Source organism: Alternaria alternata (genome assembly GCF_001642055.1).
Source record: "Alternaria alternata strain SRC1lrK2f unplaced genomic scaffold CC77scaffold_24, whole genome shotgun sequence".
NCBI lineage: Eukaryota > Fungi > Ascomycota > Dothideomycetes > Pleosporales > Pleosporaceae > Alternaria > Alternaria alternata.
The window spans coordinates 186480-204971 of record NW_017306213.1 but is presented as its reverse complement, the minus strand read 5'-3'; the positions used below and the strand labels follow the sequence as shown (position 1 = coordinate 204971).

The window sequence follows — 18492 nt, the reverse complement described above, 5'->3', positions numbered from 1 at the left end:
CCTGCATATGTGGATAGGTTCCATAACCATGCGGTTCGAGTCAGAAGGGGTTTCTAGCGCAACAAACTGCAACAGCCATCCATCTACGTACTAGTAAACGCAGTCGCTTCTCACATCGACACGATTTGACGCGTATTCACGTGATGGCACATTTCAAGAAGTGATCTACAATGAGCGAGGGCATGCATTCTTCATTCCACAAGGCCTCGTATCCTTTGAAGATTCTCTAAGAACCCACCGCCTCTTTGCTGTTGAGGTTGCTGCTGCTTTGGCACACTACCACTCCGGCCTGGCCTCTGCTGACCCCGGTCCTTGTTCCTCTCCTTCTCTCTATCGAGTTCCCTTTGCTTGTCCTCTGCCAGCTTGACCAGACTTTCCACGAACTTGGCTCTCGCCTTCTCCTCTGCTGTGCCCTTCCAGACCTGCGCTAGGTCTCTCAAAGCCTGTATCCTTATCTCCGCCTTCTCCATGCCACCTTCTGGGTCGCCGGTGATGAGGTCGGCGATCTCGGTTCGTAGCGAGGCAGCAAACTCCTTGCCTTTCTGTTCGCGCGAAGCGCTGTCTGTGCCGGGCTCGGGGGCGGAGACGCTGATGAGCGAAGCACCTAGGGAGACCTCAGACGGTGGTATTGACCAGTGCATGGCCTCGCCAAAGACCTTGATAACCGTCTCGAGACGCGAGCGGACTGTGGCGAGGGTGCGGAGGTCCGAGATGTATTCTGGAGTTGTCTCGTCGGGCTCTTCAAGCGTTGGCTGTGGCGGTTGCGCATCCGGTGCATCTGTCTGCGATGTAGTAGGGCTCTTGAGCTCATCTTCGATTGACTCTGTCTTTATCGAGATCCCGCCTGGTATAAACTTCTGGACATCGCCCTTCAGCCCATCTGTCAACGTCTCAGTAAGCCCGAAAGCCTCTCCACGCAGCACTTCCACCTCGTACGCCAACCGCCCACCGCTCCGTAGGATGTCATCGGTCAACTGTGTCAAGATGGCCGATAATCGCGTCGTGTGCGCATTGAGCTGTGAGAGGAGGTCCTGTGTCTGCGAAGAGAGGTCGGCTAACGAGACGGCATTACTCGATTTTGGCCTTGAAGCTAGCGATAGCGAAGGCAGCGTGGCGTTGAGGTATTCGGCGGCATCGAAGCGCGGCTCGAGGAAAGGAGCAAGCGCGGGATCAGATACATGTGTTGATTTGGGCGTCGTCGTCTTCTCTTCAGACACGGCCATGGCGATCGCGGGATTACTAGGAGATGTCGCGGGCGTTCCTGAATGTTGCAGGGAATAGCCGAACGCTCGGAACCTTTAGTTTCCCTCCCGCATAGCTAAATTGTGGGGGAGGGGCTATGACGGCATCTTCCATATCTTGGAGTGCGTCTTTCTTCTGACTCTGCAATTTTCAATTAGAGAAAATCATTGTGTCAATGATATCAGAAAGGGTCGCTGAATGACTAGCTAGTCATCCTTGGAAGAGCTCCTCTGCGAGCTGCGGCCTGCGTTTGAGTGGCTCAGTCAAGCTCCACTTTCCAGGCAACACAGGCGCTATCCTGCACCCTCACCTCTCTCGTTGACTGATATCCGCGGACGCCAGGCAGCGTCTCACAGGCCATCTAGTCTGCCAAGAACCTGTAGAAGCAATCTGAGCTCAGGTAGGGCCGCCAATCGCTTTGGCTTTTCTATTTCTTCTCTTCCACAACTTCATCGCTGGCTTGGGCGTGATTGCCTGGATTGAGCCTTTCCGTGATTACTGTCTCGCACAAACAGGGAAAGTGCGTCAACACGATTATCAACGCGACTCACCTGTTTACTACCTAGTACACAGCTGTTCAAGACTTACAACTTTGGAGCTTTCTGCGTTACTACCGATCTGCACTGCGCCGCAGCCCGCTCGCTCAACCACCGGCCTCAATCCGACACGCACCTGCAACAACGCCAAATATTCCGTAACAACACCAGTTTCCTGCCTCCCAGTACCTGGCAAGCTATCGAAAGCGCGTCAACATGCCGAGGCGGCACTTCCAGGCCGACCTTCAAAAGGCCGCGGATGGCGTCTCGATCGCGGGCATCTCAAATGTACGCGCTGGTGGCGACGACGGCGAGTTCACATTCATGTGCATTGCAGATGGCGAGCAATTGGAGATCTCAGCCTTGGTTCCAGGTATGTCATTCTCTCGTCGGCGTTCGAACGACTAGCAAGGCGCCTTCAGCGGTCAACCAACATGCCTACGCTGCTTGGTTGAACATAGCTGACAAACTACACAGAAGTATCCGATTACCCCACTAGCCACACTTGCATGATCTTCGGTGCCGACAATGCCTCTGCTAGTGTCGCTGCTGCCCTCAGCGACATCGCCGATGCTGCCTTTGGGAAGACCGTTCCTCAGATTCTTGAGCTAGTTTCTACTAGACTGGAATCAACCGACCGCGATGGCGACCAGCAGATGCTCGACTCACAGGAGTTTGACGATTTCGACGAGGAAGACGACGAAGAAGAAGAAGACGAGTACTTTCCTGGTGACGAAGACATGATGCCAAAGCCGCAGCTCGCAAACGGTAGTAGCGCATTCCAGGGTGGTGGCCATACAGAAGCTACATCTGCCTTCCGACAACGAATCCGGAGTGATCTCTTGATCGCTAAGAGTGAAGGATTTAAGGTTGGACATCTTGGAGGCTTGATGGACGGCCTTGGTTGTTTTGTCTCTCTTTCCATCCGCATCTCCAAACTCGGCATCTCGGAAGAGGCTATGCAAGCATGGCAAATTGAGCCGACAGAGTACCTCGTCGCAGTCTTCCAATATTCGTCAGGATACAAGAGCATGGACGACTTGAGGTCTTACGATGCGCAGCAAGCTCGACGAAGTTTCGGCATCCGTGTCGGCGTTTGTACGACATATAAGCCAACAATGCAAGAAGCGATATCAGCTTTCACAATCTTGAGCAAGGATGAGGAGAAGCAACGGGAAGATTCGCAAGGCGATTCCCAGAATGTCTCGTCAGGACTTCCCAAAGGCTTTCGAAACTCGTTCATCTCACGACCTCTAAACGAGCTGTTAGAGCAGCGCTTCCACATGCTCCTAAAGTATCGTTACGGAGGCATGCCATGGCAAGGCTCTGAGTCATTTTATAACGACCAGATCCTGAACGCATCACTTACGGATCAGGATGCATCGCACGACAAGTACTACGAAGACGAGCGGATTAGTGATGCGTGGCCAAAGATTGTTACTGGTGACCACATTACCTCTTCGGTTGGCCAGGAGCACTGCCTACCGCTTGTAGGGATGCAATTTGTACTACGACATTTCGTTCGATGTACCGAGTTCTGTCTGATCTGCTTCAGTAGGATGCCCGACGACCTACAAGCGATCAAGCCTTATGTCTGTGACAATCCGCTATGTCTATATCAGTATATGTCGCTAGGCTTCGGCCCAAGTATTGAGCATGAGATCTTGTCACAGCCGAAAGTTGTTGACCTGCTCGTCAGCTTCTGTTACGCTAGTGCGCGTGCAAGCAGGCTTAGGGAATTCCCTACCGGTCTCAGCCTGGCCGTTCCACCTCCAGTGTCCAACGATACGGATTATGTCCAGGTTCAACTACCACGAACCTGGGCATCCCCTGCCGACACTGCACAACCAGTACCTCCGCAAGCCAGTACACCACCACCAGCCGCCTTGAGTATGCGATTCAAAGCTGCCTCTCTTGAGATGCTATTCGATGATGCGAGGCAAACCTGTCCTGTATCGAACGGCCAGTGGATCGTGATTCGAACAGACGATAACCCGAGTAAGACGCTACATTGTCGCGTGATTGATGCGTCACTTTACCCGGCTGTAAAAGTGTCAAGTCCTATCATCCCAGTAATTGGAGGAGGGGTTCCGAACGATCCATACGCTATACCACGCCCAGCTTCATCGCAACAGCAGAAGGTATCGGCTCCACCACCGGGTTCAGATACGGAGTTCAGATCTGCAAGCTTTTATATCTACAACCAGAATTTCGATGACTTGAGTACCCTAGAGAAGCCGCAGGCTATCGCGGCGCTGCTTGATCTCTTACCACCTGTTCAAGAAATGAGGAAGTATCTTCTGCGGAAGTCACAGTCTACCTTGAATACTTGGGTTGATCGTCTACCCCCCGCTGTTCTTGGGATACTGCGCTGGGTGATCGCGTCAAATCGGGCTTGCATTCTACAGGTCGACAGCGAAGAAGACGCATCAAATGGTCGTAGTTCCGAGGAGCGTCTATATGGTATGGCAGGTTGGGCGCAGTTCCGGTTTGCAATGGGTGCTCCTGACAAGGAGCGCCGATTTATCCATGCGGTGCAAGAGACAACCCAGCGGCTTAGCCTCAAATATCCCACTCTATTCGCATGGCATGGCAGTCCTATTTACAACTGGCACACCATCATTCGGGAGGGACTTCACTTCAAGGAAACTGCCCACGGTCGAGCCTATGGACATGGTGTTTACCACGCTCCTGATGTTCATACTAGCTTAGGCTACTCCGCATTCGGTGGCATTTCCTGGACAATGAGCGAGCTGAAAGTCCAACAGACTTTGGCTCTCAATGAAATTGTCAATGCTCCGGCAGAGTTTGTGAGCCAAACTCCGCATCTAGTAGTTGCTCAGCTCGATTGGATCCAGACACGATATCTCTTCATTAAATCACGCGAAGACACTGCAGCAACCACAGAGCCAGGCAACAAGCCGCTTCTATGCGTGGAGCAGGACCCAAGCCGCACGCCTCGTGGTGTAACGGGTAATCTCGTCATACCGCTACATGCTATTGCTGCCTCTCGACGTCCTAAGGCGAAGGCTACTCGGGTAGATGGTACCCTACCTACAAATGGACCTTGGCTGACAGATGCACAGAAACACAAGCGGCAGAAAGCTTCTGGAAAGACGCAGTACGATCCCATTGAAATTGAAGACGATGACGACGGAGCCAGTATTGCAACTCTCGACGAGGACCGCATCATTTTCGAGGCTGATGACGAACACAAGTCGGTCCAAGAAGTTGACCCTCTTCCCACACCAAACTCTATTATGGGCGACAAGGGCAAGTCGAAGATGGCCTCGATAGCGTCGTTCTCGTCGAAGATCTTTGGCAAGTCATCATCTAGCAAGCCTCTCACCGACTACGTCCCTGGCACCCTGGATTACACAAAGCTGCCGATGCTTCAGATGCCTGCATGGGCAACAACCGCTGCTACCAGGCGTTTGATGAAGGACTTCAAAGACATCATCGACATCCAGAACAAGGAGCCGCCGCACGAACTCGGCTGGCACATCGACGAAGACAAGATGGACAACATCTACCAGTGGATAGTGGAACTGCACTCATTCGATTCCACTCTGCCACTTGCAAAAGACATGAATAGCAAGGACGTAAAGAGCATCGTTTTGGAGCTGCGTTTCGGTAAGGACTACCCCATGAGCCCGCCATTTGTCCGTGTCATCAGACCTCGCTTCCTCGGCTTCCAACAAGGTGGAGGTGGTCACGTCACCGCAGGTGGTGCCATGTGCATGCAGCTTCTTACCAACGATGGCTGGAGCGCGGTTTCCTCAATCGAATCTGTTCTTCTCCAGGTCCGCATGGCTATTTCTAGCTTGGATCCCAAGCCCGCCCGTCTACAGGCAGGTGCCCCAATGGACTATGGTGTTGGCGAAGCGGTCGAGGCGTATATGCGTGCTTGCGCCGTGCATGGTTGGACTGTCCCTGCTGGCTTTAAGGAGATGGCTTATGGTGGATCTAGCTCTGGGGATTACAACCCAATCTAGAAGAGTCGGAGCGTGCGTATCTCAAGGACGGAGTCAGAGCACCGAATTATGACAGTTTTGCGAGCATTGTTCGCTGGCAGCATGGAGTTCACAGATCATGGAGCGAGATAAGATGCCATGTGGGGTTTCAAATCGCAATGAAGTGGCATTTTGATTTTTGTTAGAGGAGTTTCGGTGCATAGCATGGCTCACGGAGAACGGCATACGATACCTTTTGAGTTTTGCATCTTGGCGAGGTCTACGTGCAGTAGAAAAGTACCAATCAAGTGCTTCGCCAATAGCTTTGTACAACATGTGATGGTGTGACGCCAGTCAGCTCAGATCAATCGGACTACTTCGTACTGGGTATCATTAACGTTAGAATATTGAAAAGTGAAAGTCTCTACGGTCCACTACATGGACTCTATCCAACTTCCCGCAAGCCAGACGCCTGCACAGCCTACCAGCGCCGCAGCTCCGTAGGCTTGCTTTGTCCATCCTTGCTCTTCATCCACTTTCCAAGCACCTTCTCTCCGTGCACTGTGTGAGACCTGTTCAGAACTAACGTTCTCAACACTTTGGTCATGCGATTTCGCCATCTTGGCCACACTTCCCGCCTCTTGTACCCATCCTGTCTCGTTCCTCCCCTCTACTTCTACATTCTGCACATTGCCGAAGAAATCCATGACTCGTCTCTCCCGTGCCGCCTGCTCTCCTCCTTCGAAGAGATCGTACCGTATACCTGGGTGACTGTGGATCTTCTCCTCGTCGTAGCTGTCGAACAGATCGCCCATCGTCAGTTTGGAAGTCGGATCGCGGACTTGAGTTTCCAAAAACTCCAAGTTGTAGTATGTGTAGCGGTCGATAACTGCGACGCCGACGTCGTTGTCGGCGTGGTGTGAGTAGGAAGATTGGTCAATCTCTGAGGAGCCGGTTGCGAGGATGTTGGGAGAGTAGAATTTGGAGTACATGGTGTTGGCTTGGCATGTGTCTATCATGAACAGGATTTCGTGGTAGCTGGGACATTGATTAGCAGGGTGGTCTATGAGTGTGATAGAGGAAATGGACATACCGTTTCTTCTCCCACATCTGTCCGAATGCATCTGCGAGATCGAATGCACTGATCTCCTCTGCGTCTTGAAACTTGAGAAATTCGTTTCCGCCATGGCCCGTCATGTATACGAGGATGTTACTCCGTTCGTCCGTCATCAGCCTCTTACTCCGCGGCATGTCCTCTCCCACTCTGTCCGTCATCAATCTGATGAAATTTTCAACCGTGACTTCGTATCCCCGGTAGTCTACCTCGATGTTGTCACCGTAGAGGTCTAGCGCGCGGTCTGCGTTGTTGTAGACGGTTCCAGGGAAGGCGTTACGAGGATTGCACGCCATGTCGTCAGGCAGCATGAGGATGATTTGCGAATCGGGGATCCCGAGACGCTTGACGGTGCGATACAAGGAGAGTACATTGGCGAGATGTCGGTAGTTGAACCAGAAGCGTGATGTCGAGACGAGGACGGCCCAGTTGGATGTATGTTCGCTAGCGACGAAAGGAGCTGCCAGTAGAGGCAGAAGCGCGGTGGAGAACTTCATCGCGAAGTCGGGATTGATAGTAGGTCCCTGGGAGGTTTGCACAGTGCTTGGAGTGGTATGCGGACCCGCGACGCGCCCCTAGTCTAGCAGTCCGCGATGCACGTTAGAGTGTTGGCCATCTGACAAATCGGAGATAAGCAATGACTCTGCCAATGATATCCGGCTATCACGTGTGGAGCTTTGCACGCTAGCCGATCACCTTGCATCATCGCGTGCACATGCTCAAGCACGCCATTCCATGTCAGGGCTCCGTTATCTTCCTATCTGGACGTCCTGATCTTCTTCCTCTCTTCTTGAATGCTTCCTCGTCCGCACGCTGGCTGAGTCGATTCAGCTCCAGAATATCTCGAGGATGGCACCAGACCGGGGATCCGCATCGTTGGAAAATGAAAGAGGAGGGCATGGTGAAGAGACGGATGATCATGCGCTCGGCCGCAGCAGGTCGGGAGCCCGCAAGTACCTGGCTGAACAGGCGTCGCAGCCACAGAACTTTACGCTTCGAGGTGTTTTGGTAGGCTTGGCGATTGGTGTGGTGATTTGCTTCTCGAATATGTACTTTGGGTTGCAGACTGGTTGGGTTTCTGGCATGGCTATGCCTTCTGCTCTGATCGGATTCGCATACTTCAAGGTCGTTGCAAAGACACTCAAGTTGCCATTTACGCCGGTTGAGAATGTTCTGGTTCAATCAGTTGCGGGATCGGTCGGCACCATGCCACTCGGATGTGGATTCGTAGGAGTAATCCCTGCTCTGAACTATCTGTTGAAACCTGAGGAAAACGGACCTTTGGATATAAGTCTATGGAAGCTGATCGTGTGGTCTGTGGGCATTTGCTTCTTTGGTGTTGTGTTTGCGGTACCACTACGGAAAGAGATGATCATCAGGGAGAAGCTAAAGTTTCCGAGTGGGACTGCGACTGCTCTTTTGATCAAGGTGCTCCATGGAGATGAAAAGTCCAAGACGATGATGGTACGCGAAGGGATCCAAGATAGGGATGACCAGTCCGATGACGGAGAGGAGGCACAGGGCCTACTACAAGGTTCAAGCGCGCAGCGGGAAGAGCACGATCTTAGGCCGTCCATGGATGACAGCATGAAGGATCCAGATCAAGAGCTTGGAGAAGATGGGGACTGGAGATCTAAGATCAGGTTGCTGCTCATCTCTTTTGGCGGATCCGCACTATACACTGTCGTATCGTACTTCATCCCGCAGCTCCACGACATACCCGTTTTCGGTCTTCCCTTGGCGCAGAACTGGCTCTGGACTTTGAACCCTTCGCCTGCGTACGTGGGTCAAGGTATCATCATGGGTCCTGCTACGACGCTTCATATGCTCCTCGGTGCCATCATAGGCTGGGGCATCCTTTCACCACTCGCCAAGCACAAAGAATGGGCTCCAGGGCCAGTGTCAGACTGGACAAACGGATCAAAAGGCTGGATAGTCTGGATCTCTCTTGCCATTATGCTCGCGGATTCCCTTGTTAGCCTGGGGTGGCTTCTTTTGCGTCCCGTCATCACAGTCGCAAGAGCTTATTACCCTACTGCAAAAGAAAATTTCCAATCGCATACTTGGAAAGAGATATTCACGCTGAACATCACATCCAAGCCACAGTACACTCAGCTCAGCGATGGCACGTCAGCGAACCCGTTGGCAGCGATCAAGCAACATCTCGCTGAAGGTGCCGAGCCGGATGCCCCGCCTGAGCATCTTGTTTCGAACCGTACCACTATCATCGGTCTAATTGCTTCGCTAATTCTTTGCGTCGCTGCCGTCCATGTGTCATTCCCAGGCCTCATTCCCTTCCGGCTTACCCTACTATCGCTCGTACTTGCGCTCGTCCTATCCATTATGGGTGTCCGCGCACTTGGCGAAACAGATTTGAACCCCGTTTCTGGTATCTCGAAGCTCACTCAACTCGTCTTCGCGCTCGTCACGCCCACCACTGGGCCTGGTGCCAAGAATGCGGTCATTATCAACCTTGTTGCAGGCGCCATCTCCGAGTCTGCTGCACTACAAGCAGGCGATCTACTACAGGATCTCAAGTGTGGTCATCTGCTAGGCGCAGCGCCGAATGCGCAGTTTTGGGGCCAGATGATCGGTTCAGCATTCGGTGCGGTGTTGTCTGCTGTTGTATACAAGCTGTACACAAACGTATACACCATTCCCGGTGGCCTGTTCGAAGTGCCGACAGGATACGTGTGGGTCTTTACTGCGCGATTGGTGACAGGCAAGGGCCTACCGCCAATGGTCAAGGAATGGGCTAGCGGGGCGGCTGTCATATTCGCCGTAGGTACTATGATCAGAGTCTGGGGTAACAACAGAAAGCAGAGGGGTTTGAGTGGATGGTGGATCGACTTCGTGCCTGGTGGAATCGCCGTTGCTGTTGGTATGACTTGTCACCTCCCTTCCAAAATTTCATCAACTGACTTATCGTGCAGGCATGTATAACACTCCATCTTTCACGTTGGCGCGTACAATAGGCGGTCTGCTCAGTCTATGGTGGCGGCGATGGAAGGGTCGAAGCGAGACACCTATAATCGTGCTTGCAAGTGGATTGATCCTTGGCGAAGGACTGTTTAGTATCGTGAACTTGTTACTGGCAAGTTTAGAGGTACCACATTTGTAGGACGTTCCTCGACTAGTCAGATCAGATTGGTTGTGGTGCAACCTGATGTTCAATACATCTTACGTGTTCATTTGAACAGGCTCACTTGCATTGACATACTCGTCGCTCCATCATATTCGAATCTCCGTTACTTCATAATCTATTAATGCCTCCTAGCTAGGCTTTGCGTCTACACGTTTGCATGAGCTATGTTACAAGAAACGAGCACCTCGGAAAAGAACAGCGATTTATACAATACCTTCCTCTTTTTCTCTCCTTATGTGCTCTCTTCTCGCTCGCATCGCATTCCAAGGCGTGAGCTGCTTCAAGCCCAACCACGGCGAATTGATGGGACTAGGCCCTGTATATATGAAGATGTCGTAAAGGAAGCCACCAAACGCACAGCCAAGGAAGGGCGCTACCATTGGGATCTACATGAATTAGCAGATGTTATTGATATGGTCGGAAGACATACCCAGAAGTAGTAGCCGCCAGCGGACCACACTTCATGACCATAGCCAACAGCATACGACATCAGTCTTGGGCTGAAGTCACGAGCGATATTAATCGCATAGCCAGTCTGCCAGCCGAAGCAAGATCCGAGGCCGAAGATCAGGAAGAACAAACAAAGAGGGAACCATTTATCGGACTACATGATGGTCAGCATCACCACACACATTACTGCTACAAATCATACCTTTGGGACACCGTTATTGCTCGGGTCCTTTAATGCGAAGATGACAAACATCAGCAATGTACTTGCGATGAACTCCGAGAAAAACTGGCTTGTCTTTGTAAGAAACGGCTGTGGATATGTGCAGAATATTGCTGCTGTAGCCTTCTCGGCAGGAGGCACTGTTCGCATTTTTCCACCTTCAAACCAGTCGATGGAGCTAATGTAGTTTGCATATACGATACCGGATCCAACGAAACCACCTAGCATCTGCGCAGCGAAGTACATTGGGAACCGCCGCCATGGTAACTGGCGGTATATGCAGTTGCTGAGGGTAATGGCTGGGTTGAGATACGCCCCAGAGTCGCCTGCCACGTACAGTCCAAGCATGACGCCTAGGCCCCAGCTGCTTGTTGTTAGTATGCTTTGCCATCTTTCCCAAATCAGCACTCAACTCACCCCCAGTTTATTGATTGATACTGCCCGAAGCCGTTGCCTCCTGGAGCAGTAGTCTGACCAGCTGATAACAAGACTTGCGCAACCGCTCCATCGCCGAACATCACCATAATAGCAGTGCCCCAGAACTCAGCAAACGGCTCCCTCATCACTGTCCTTATGCGCGACCATAGCAACTCAGATGCTGCCCCATGATCATGCTCCTCATCGATGGGTGCCTGAGGATGCAAGCCAAGTACCGATCGCTTTCGTTGAGCGCTCGACGATGTTCGATTAGGGGAGAGCTCTGAGTTGGTAGAATGCGACGAATACTGTGTCGGTGCCTGAGTCAGAGGTGTAGCGCTCGTTCCAGACGTGATACTATCTAGACGGTTTTCAGAATGATCGTCTGCCCAGTCGCGTGTGATTGACAGCCCTGGGGCCATTGGTCCTCGAGTGGTCATAATGGAGGGACGTCAAATGCAACACTAGATGAAGATAGACTAACACAAAAGCCTCTTGGCCTCGAAAACGGTACCAACGTGAGAAGAGTGCTAGCAGATGCACATAAACAGCCTACTCAGCGGACCATGGCTGCTTAAGCACCTCATTCCATACCCGCGGCTCCTATGCTAGAAGACGTCACAGCATAATCCCTCATCGCGATGGCAACGCCATTGGAAGACGATCTCGTATTTCCCCTCATTAAACTAGTGAGATCTCCAGCTTTGGGTACGATGCCGCGCGCCGTCAACTTGGGACGTGACTGTTGTGCGCCAGAAATGACGTCTGTCAAGCCTCGGGGCGTTATTTCCGTAAGCAACAAAGCGGAAACTTATCCCTTCACTGGATTAGATGGTGATGAGGTTCATTTGTGATGACTCGAGAGAGGATTTACAAGTATAATAATACAGTGGATGTTAAGATCATTGTTTTGATACTGCGTTATTCCCGATGGTAGAAGTGTGGGGAGCTTTTGTGGATTTTCTGGGGTGCGTCGGCGATCGCGATGCCCAGTTAGCGCCAAGTTTGGCTACCTGCCTAGGTAATGTTCGACTCCGATCTGCCTCTCGCAGTTGTACAGGACACGCAAGTAAAACATCGCCCTCCTTACCATCAAACTTGCGGAAACTGTCACAGACGAGGCAGTCGACCTCGAATCTTCCATCGTCGTCGCATACCATCCTATCATGTTCAGGGGCTTGAAGCCATTGACTCTCCCGGATACCCAACAGCAATTGGTGTCGAGGGGGCCGTGCATGATATTGTTGAACATAGCTTCGCCGGTGGAATCTTCGATATTTTTGAACGGAGGCTCGCCACATAGAGTGTACCAGAGGACACCGCCAAAGGGCCATATATCCTCATTAGAGCCATACGAGTAGTATATCTTAGCACCACGCCGGCGCTTAGTGCCCATCTATTCGTACAAGGCGTCCCTTCAGAGTGTTATGTTTCGCGGTGGATCCAACTGCTTCAGGGTCCAAGGGACGCATAATCTTCTCGTCTTCCTTGTTCTTCATTACTTGTTTGCTACCGTCTTATGTCTAGACCTTACCTTTCTCTAGATCTGAAAGAACCGAGTGGAAACGACAACGTAACGCCACAGCTGGAGTGCATCACAGGAGGGTTTATGAACACTGGATGGCTATGAATGAATATGAAATATACTAACCAGTTACCTACCCAATAACCGCATATAACACTCTGTCACACCTTCGGTGAGCGCCATCGTTCAACTGCAGTCATCAGTATTGGGGACCAGCAGAGCTAGTATCTGGACCGCTGAGCAGTATAACGACCAGCAGGGCTAGTATAACGACCAGAACGAGTCTAGTATAACGACCAGAGCAAGTCTAGTATAACGACCAGCAGAGCTAGTATGAGGACCAGCAAAGCTAGTATTATCACGATTCAACCATCAGGTGTCTGCAGTGAGCCAGAAAGCGACATCTTTCCAATCGGTACTCACTTGATTAGGGGCGGTGAGGGGATAGATGCACATGAAACACTCTTCCAGGGAGCCATCGGTCGACACGTCCATGGTACAATGCGTATACAGAGGCCATCAGCATGGACGCATGAATCGCACGCGAAGTCGAGGTTACCACCGGCCCGTTTGCAATACTCGCGACTGTGCCCTAACAACTGTGAGAACACGCGATTTGTTTTTTCTCCTCAGTGTAAATGTCCGGATTTCAAGTGATACGACCATAACGCTCTCGGTAGTCTTTGTGAAGGCAGAGCTGTTGTGTCCCAGCTTCATAGCGTCTTTGATCGATACTGAAAGTCCCGCAATTAGCCGACATTACGTGTTGTCTTTCGGTAGTTGAATATACTGGATTTGTATAATCTCGTTGGCAGTCTGCCGCATATTTTGGGGCGATTCCGGGCTTAGTTTGCGATGTGCCGTTTGAATTAATTCTGGTCACTCGTCGATGTCTGGACGTCGTGTCAACTTCGTCTGCGGAGTCGTTCTGCTGGTCGTTGCAATTGCGGAGCAACAAAGGGCTTGTTCGTGATGCTAGCCGATAGCATCTCCGGCTCAACGTCAATAGTAGACTGATCAGCTGGCTTGGTCGTATTTGCTGCCGTGTCTTCATTCGCGATCCTCATCATTGTCAAGGACAGTTTGATCAAAAGGTTGTCGTCGGAGTCTGGACCGCCTCCTTCGGTGGCGGCTTTCCTTAGTCTGCGAATTGTTCTGAATCTTATCTGAATGTATAGAACTTGAAGATTTCGATGTCGGGATTGGTTGCATGTCATCGCCCTCGCTTTGTGCTACTCGTTGTGCCGGCTTCGATGTCTTAGCGACACCGGACTCTTGCGTCCGCAGCTTAGGTTGCTTCAAATTGGACAACATTCGCGCAACCTCTTCGTGTGTCTCTTTTGCCGCTTTCTCCGCCTCAACACAGTCGTACTTCTCGTGTACCAAGTATTTCGAGTTGGGGATCGCCTGTATCTGATCTATGACTTCTGGTACGTGATTCGCATCGTGTTGGAGCGATTTCTCGAACTGTTCATATGCTTCAAGCTCCTCTTCGGTAACCTTCCAATCTGTGTTGTTTGTCGAATCCATGAACTCTTTTGCCTTCTGCATGGCTTCGTCTGCCTCCCGCATTACCTCGTTGAAGGTCATTTCATTCTTTTCCGGCTTCATTATCGGGACATTTGCTTGTAGCGGGATTACTGGCTGTTTCGCATTTGGACCGGATTGACACGGTAAATCTTGTAGTGGCGAATTGTGTACGGGCTGATTCTGCATGAACGAATTCTCTAATGGCTCTCCATATTTGAGCTGATCAGTTGTTGGCTGGTTTGAACGTGATTGGTTAGATAGTGTCTGATCAAGGTTGGCAGCGTGGTCAACTGGTGAATTGTGCTGAGTTGGGACGGTTTGATGCAAGTTTGGTGAGTTCAGCGCGCTTGGCGACTGCACAGGTGTATTGTGATCTGAGCATTGGTATGGAGCGTTATTGTAACACTCTGAAGGAGAATTTGTTTGGCCCTCGGTATGCTGTGGATTAGCCATGGTAAGGGTGAAGAATAGTGACGATCGGAAAGTGGAAGGTTATACTGTCAGCGATCTTTTTGGTGCTTAGTCATTCACGCGTACTCAGGTGTTGTCTGACGCCATTGCCCCGCTGCCCGGAGGCAGCTGCCACAGGCCGCATTCTACCAAACTTTGACTCATTTTCTAACTACGCAACACACATCGGAAGATTCGCGCTGCACTCCCGTCAAGTAGAACGCACATACAACTTCACATATCGTAGGACATTATGGCGAAAAAGGGCGCCGCTGGTGGTGGCGAAAACTCCAAGAAAGCACAAGGACAAGCACGCAAGGCTGACGCTGCCGCATCGAAGCAGGCTGCAAAGAACCAACAAGCAGAGAAGGCAGAGGCAGAGGAATGGAACAAGGGCACAAAGTCGAATGCGAAGGCGTAGGCTGCACCTTTGTCACTACCCGTGCAGTAGCTAACAGATCGCAGCGAGGCAGCAGCAGAAAAGGCCGCTGAAGCAGCCCGTAAGAAGGCTGAAAAGGAAGCGCTGCTTCGCGAAGAAGAAGCTTCTCTACCCTCAAAGCCCAAGGGCAAGAACCCCAAAGCCGAGAAGAAGCCCCGCGGCATTGACTCGGCGCTTGGCTCTTTCGACGCGAAGCCTGGCGCTCTCAATGCCACCGGTATCGATAACGCCCTCGACGCTCTGGACATCACAGGCAACAGTCAAGACAAGGTGGATCGCCACCCTGAGAGGCGCTTCAAGGCTGCATACGCTGCGTTTGAGGAGCGAAGACTGGAGGAGATGAAGGACGAGAAGGGTCTGCGACGACAGCAGAAGATTGACCAGATCCGCAAGGAGTTCGAGAAGCACCCCGACAACCCATTCAACCAAGTCACTGGGTCCTACAATATGACCAAGGAGGAGATGGCCGCGGTACGGGAATCGGAGAAGGACAAGAAGGAGAAGAGGCTTGTGGGGGTGTAAATTGTGTGGCTGTGTTCTTTTCGCGTGCTATTCACATTCGGGGCGTTCTGGGTAGACCTGGGACGAGACGCCTCAGCGCATGATTGCTAGACGGGCCGAGGCATATCCTGAGCGAGGTTTGGCTAGACTGCGCCTCATGAACGACACCATGGGTCTGTAATTTGACCTGCATCTTCAACAATCTCTTCTGCTGCTTTTGCCTGTGACGATCTCCACGGTCTTGGCACCACAATAGCCCCGCATCATCCCCTAGCTATGCAGGTACAGTACGCGTCTAGCTGATCTTCTATGGTAGTGCATGCTGGTGCGATTAGCTGTGACGTTCGTCGTGAGAGTACGGTAAGCGACGTGTCTTTTCTTAGCGACTAAACAGCGACAGCAAAAGCACCTGTGCTGCACGGCCAGCGAGCACAAGGGATCGACCGAGTCCAAATATGAAGGGTAAGGCGCCCAGACAATATACAGAGGCGCCAAAAAGATCAAAGGCCAGAAAAGCAACCAGCCGCCGCGCTGAAACATGCATGCTAGCCAGCCATTGGCTACGACTAATTCTGTTCCTGCGTTTCGAAACGCCCGCTTACCCAATCCCTGCTCTCACCCGCGCGCTCCTCCCCCGACTTCATTCACCGAAGAAATGGGTCCACGCGAGTCAGATCTGTAGATAATGCCTAGCCCCGTCCTTCACTATGGCTGCTTTTCTCTCACTTCACATTCTGCCTGCAGCTGCGGTGTATACAATCGTTACTTTCCTTCCTTTCTCTCTTTCGACTTGTAGTCGCTTACCTTCTTTTGACCTCTACCCATTCGTTTCTCAACCAACATGAAGTACTTTACTACTGGAGCTGCGCTCCTTGCTACTTTGACTGCAACCGCTGGCGGTGTCAAGCTTGACCCGGAGGATGAGGGTGAGGATATTTTTACTGATTACAATTCCGGAGCTGACTTGAATAGCGTCCATTCTCAGCGCTACTCGGCAGTATGCGTACGGTCTGATGTCGATGTACCAGGGCAACGCCACAGGTGTATCCAAGGAAGATATAGGCATCTGGCCCCAGCCCCACTACTGGTGGGAAGGTGGTGCGGCATGGGGTGGCATGATAGAGTACAGCCAGTTTTCGGGAGACGATTCGCACGTAAAGACCCTCCAGCAGGCCCTGACTGCCAACTATGGCCCCGACAACGACTTCATCCTGTCTTACCGCAAGAGCCAAACTGGCAACGACGACCAGGCTTTCTGGGCGCTTGCCGTTATGAGTGCGCTCGAGTATCAGTTCCCTGATCCCGCTCAGGCGCCGGCGAGCTACCTCGAGGTCGCAACAAACGCCTTCGAGAACATTGTTGGCCGCTGGGACGAGACTTCCTGCGACGGAGGCCTCAAGTGGCAGATCTACCCCGAGAACGCATACGGTTACAACTACAAGAACTCCATCTCCAACGGATGCGCTTTCGCTCTTGGTGCACGCCTTGCCCGCTACACTGGCGAGCAGAAGTACGCCGACTGGGTTGTGAAGATCTACGACTGGACGAAGAAGGTTGGACTCATTACCGACAAATACGAGGTGTTTGACGGGACAGACGACAAGACCAACTGCGCCAAGGTTGCAGACGAGACTCAGTGGACTTACAACAACGCCATGTTCCTTCACGGATCAGCCTTCATGTACGATTACACTAACGGCGACGACACCTGGAAGGAGCGTACATCGGGCTTCCTGGACCACGCCGAGTTGCTGTTCTTCCGACCTTTTGAGAACGCCACGGACATCATGTACGAGTGGGCTTGCGAGACAGGCGAGAACAACCGCCCCTGCAATCTCGATCAACAGTCCTTCAAGGCATACCTCTCGCGTTTTATTGCCAAGACTGCAATGGTAGCTCCCTTTACCAAGGAAAAGATCGTTCCGTTCCTGAAGGCTTCTGCGGTCGGTGCTGCCAAGTCCTGCTCTGGTGGCCCTGATGGCGCTACATGTGGCAGCAAGTGGTACACTGGAAGCTGGGACGGAACCTCTGGTGTCGGTCAACAGCTGTCAGCCTTGGAAGTCACTCAGGCTCTTCTGATGATCCAGAAGGGTACCCTTCCTGCGAAGAACAACAGCGCGCCGAAGCCATTGACTAGCCCTACCCCCGAGTCCAGCTCGACACCCGCCCCTTCATCCGCTACTCCTGTCTCCAGCCAGGTACCTGCTACTAGCGAAGCTGCCCCTGCATCCAGCGTAGTTGTCGAGGCCCCTTCGTCCAGCAAGATCCCATCCAGCGAGGCGCCGTCTAGCGAGGCTCCCGAATCGGTCTCATCGAAGATTCCCGAAGCAGTTCAAGCACCTGGTTCGACCGTGGTCGTTTCTTCGGTAGTCGTTGTTACAAGCACATCGGCTGCGAGCTCTCAGCCATCTTCCTCAGACAAGCCTGCTGGTCAGTCTAACGCTGCCGCGTCTGCTAGCTGCGTCCGCAACGTGACCAGGACTGTGACTATCTCGCGCGCTTCTTCAACAAGTAGCTGCACACCTAGCGTGACCGAGACTGTATACGTTCCGGCAGCTTCTACGACTTCAGGTCTCTTGGTGGACTCTTCTCCTGCTCCTGTCGTACCGCCTGTCTCTACGACATTGATCTCGGCGCCACCTGCTAACAGCAGCTTGCCCAGCTCGACATCCCCAGCGGAGTTCCTCGGCGCTGGCTCTATGCTCACCAGCAGCAGCTCGATTCTGGCTGCCGTAGTAGCCGCAATGGTCTTCACAATGTTGTAAGCACCAGTGCGCACATTGCCTCACATCTTCTTCTTCTATCTTGTACATATACCCTTATTGTTTTATAGACCACCATATTCCCGGGCCGCTTGACGGCATCTTACAAAATGTATATTGGTCCTTTTATCTGGCAGGATGCATACGTGACTGTTGTAATACTAGCTTGACGTTTGCGTGATATGATGGCAAATTTGAAAAATTGCAA

The 18492-nt window shown here is 52.0% G+C and overlaps 8 protein-coding genes across 8 annotated transcripts; 4 read left to right on the top strand and 4 right to left on the bottom strand.

Annotated features, from left to right (window-relative positions):
• Positions 1–160: 160 nt before the first annotated feature.
• Positions 161–1480, bottom strand: CC77DRAFT_1024652 (hypothetical protein). The gene has a single exon (XM_018525916.1). The coding sequence runs from the start codon at positions 1221–1223 to the stop codon at positions 192–194; it is 1032 nt and encodes a 343-aa protein (XP_018381132.1). The 5' UTR covers positions 1224–1480; the 3' UTR covers positions 161–191.
• A 514-nt stretch (positions 1481–1994) lies between these two features.
• CC77DRAFT_945911 (hypothetical protein) lies at positions 1995–5773 on the top strand (the record flags this gene model as incomplete). Its single annotated transcript, XM_018535051.1, has 2 exons — positions 1995–2151; positions 2256–5773. The coding sequence occupies 2 exons, from the start codon at positions 1995–1997 to the stop codon at positions 5771–5773; spliced, it is 3675 nt and encodes a 1224-aa protein (XP_018381131.1).
• Positions 5774–6002: 229 nt separating this feature from the next.
• On the bottom strand, positions 6003–7460 carry CC77DRAFT_1024651 (hypothetical protein). The gene is made up of 2 exons (XM_018525915.1): positions 6825–7460; positions 6003–6769 (listed from the first exon to the last, which is right to left on the bottom strand). Exons 1-2 carry the CDS (start codon positions 7340–7342, stop codon positions 6166–6168), a joined length of 1122 nt encoding a protein of 373 aa, XP_018381130.1. The 5' UTR covers positions 7343–7460; the 3' UTR covers positions 6003–6165.
• Positions 7461–7694: 234 nt separating this feature from the next.
• Positions 7695–9930, top strand: CC77DRAFT_918966 (oligopeptide transporter-like protein; the record flags this gene model as incomplete). Its single annotated transcript, XM_018533696.1, has 2 exons — positions 7695–9726; positions 9779–9930. Coding segments are annotated over 2 exons (2184 nt in total), but the record flags the coding sequence as incomplete, so codon positions are not given.
• Positions 9931–9990: 60 nt separating this feature from the next.
• CC77DRAFT_433169 (aquaporin) lies at positions 9991–11719 on the bottom strand. The gene is made up of 4 exons (XM_018531659.1): positions 11078–11719; positions 10643–11024; positions 10421–10594; positions 9991–10376 (listed from the first exon to the last, which is right to left on the bottom strand). The coding sequence occupies exons 1-4, from the start codon at positions 11515–11517 to the stop codon at positions 10194–10196; spliced, it is 1179 nt and encodes a 392-aa protein (XP_018381128.1). The 5' UTR covers positions 11518–11719; the 3' UTR covers positions 9991–10193.
• A 1800-nt stretch (positions 11720–13519) lies between these two features.
• On the bottom strand, positions 13520–14702 carry CC77DRAFT_432215 (hypothetical protein). Its single transcript, XM_018531657.1, has one exon. It carries the CDS (start codon positions 14583–14585, stop codon positions 13653–13655), a length of 933 nt encoding a protein of 310 aa, XP_018381127.1. The 5' UTR covers positions 14586–14702; the 3' UTR covers positions 13520–13652.
• A 133-nt stretch (positions 14703–14835) lies between these two features.
• On the top strand, positions 14836–15543 carry CC77DRAFT_946155 (DUF1014-domain-containing protein; the record flags this gene model as incomplete). Its single annotated transcript, XM_018535062.1, has 2 exons — positions 14836–14999; positions 15048–15543. 2 exons carry the CDS (start codon positions 14836–14838, stop codon positions 15541–15543), a joined length of 660 nt encoding a protein of 219 aa, XP_018381126.1.
• A 498-nt stretch (positions 15544–16041) lies between these two features.
• CC77DRAFT_1024647 (hypothetical protein) lies at positions 16042–18407 on the top strand. The gene is made up of 2 exons (XM_018525914.1): positions 16042–16448; positions 16495–18407. Exons 1-2 carry the CDS (start codon positions 16364–16366, stop codon positions 18285–18287), a joined length of 1878 nt encoding a protein of 625 aa, XP_018381125.1. The 5' UTR covers positions 16042–16363; the 3' UTR covers positions 18288–18407.
• Positions 18408–18492: the final 85 nt, after the last annotated feature.

Excerpts from the sequence above, each read along its gene's own strand:
- CC77DRAFT_1024651 (XM_018525915.1), bottom strand. The coding sequence starts at position 7,342 with ATGAAGTTCTCCACCGCGCTTCTGCCTCTACTGGCAGCTCCTTTCGTC. Across the intron at positions 6,770-6,824 it reads CAGATGTGGGAGAAGAAACG|CTACCACGAAATCCTGTTCA; the intron begins GTATGTCCATTT and ends TCAATGTCCCAG.
- CC77DRAFT_432215 (XM_018531657.1), bottom strand. The coding sequence starts at position 14,585 with ATGGCTAATCCACAGCATACCGAGGGCCAAACAAATTCTCCTTCAGAG.
- CC77DRAFT_433169 (XM_018531659.1), bottom strand. The coding sequence starts at position 11,517 with ATGACCACTCGAGGACCAATGGCCCCAGGGCTGTCAATCACACGCGAC. Across the intron at positions 11,025-11,077 it reads TATCAATCAATAAACTGGGG|CTGGGGCCTAGGCGTCATGC; the intron begins GTGAGTTGAGTG and ends AACAACAAGCAG. Across the intron at positions 10,595-10,642 it reads GCAATAACGGTGTCCCAAAG|TCCGATAAATGGTTCCCTCT; the intron begins GTATGATTTGTA and ends ACCATCATGTAG.
- CC77DRAFT_1024652 (XM_018525916.1), bottom strand. The coding sequence starts at position 1,223 with ATGGCCGTGTCTGAAGAGAAGACGACGACGCCCAAATCAACACATGTA.
- CC77DRAFT_1024647 (XM_018525914.1), top strand. The coding sequence starts at position 16,364 with ATGAAGTACTTTACTACTGGAGCTGCGCTCCTTGCTACTTTGACTGCA. Across the intron at positions 16,449-16,494 it reads GCTTGACCCGGAGGATGAGG|CGTCCATTCTCAGCGCTACT; the intron begins GTGAGGATATTT and ends TGACTTGAATAG.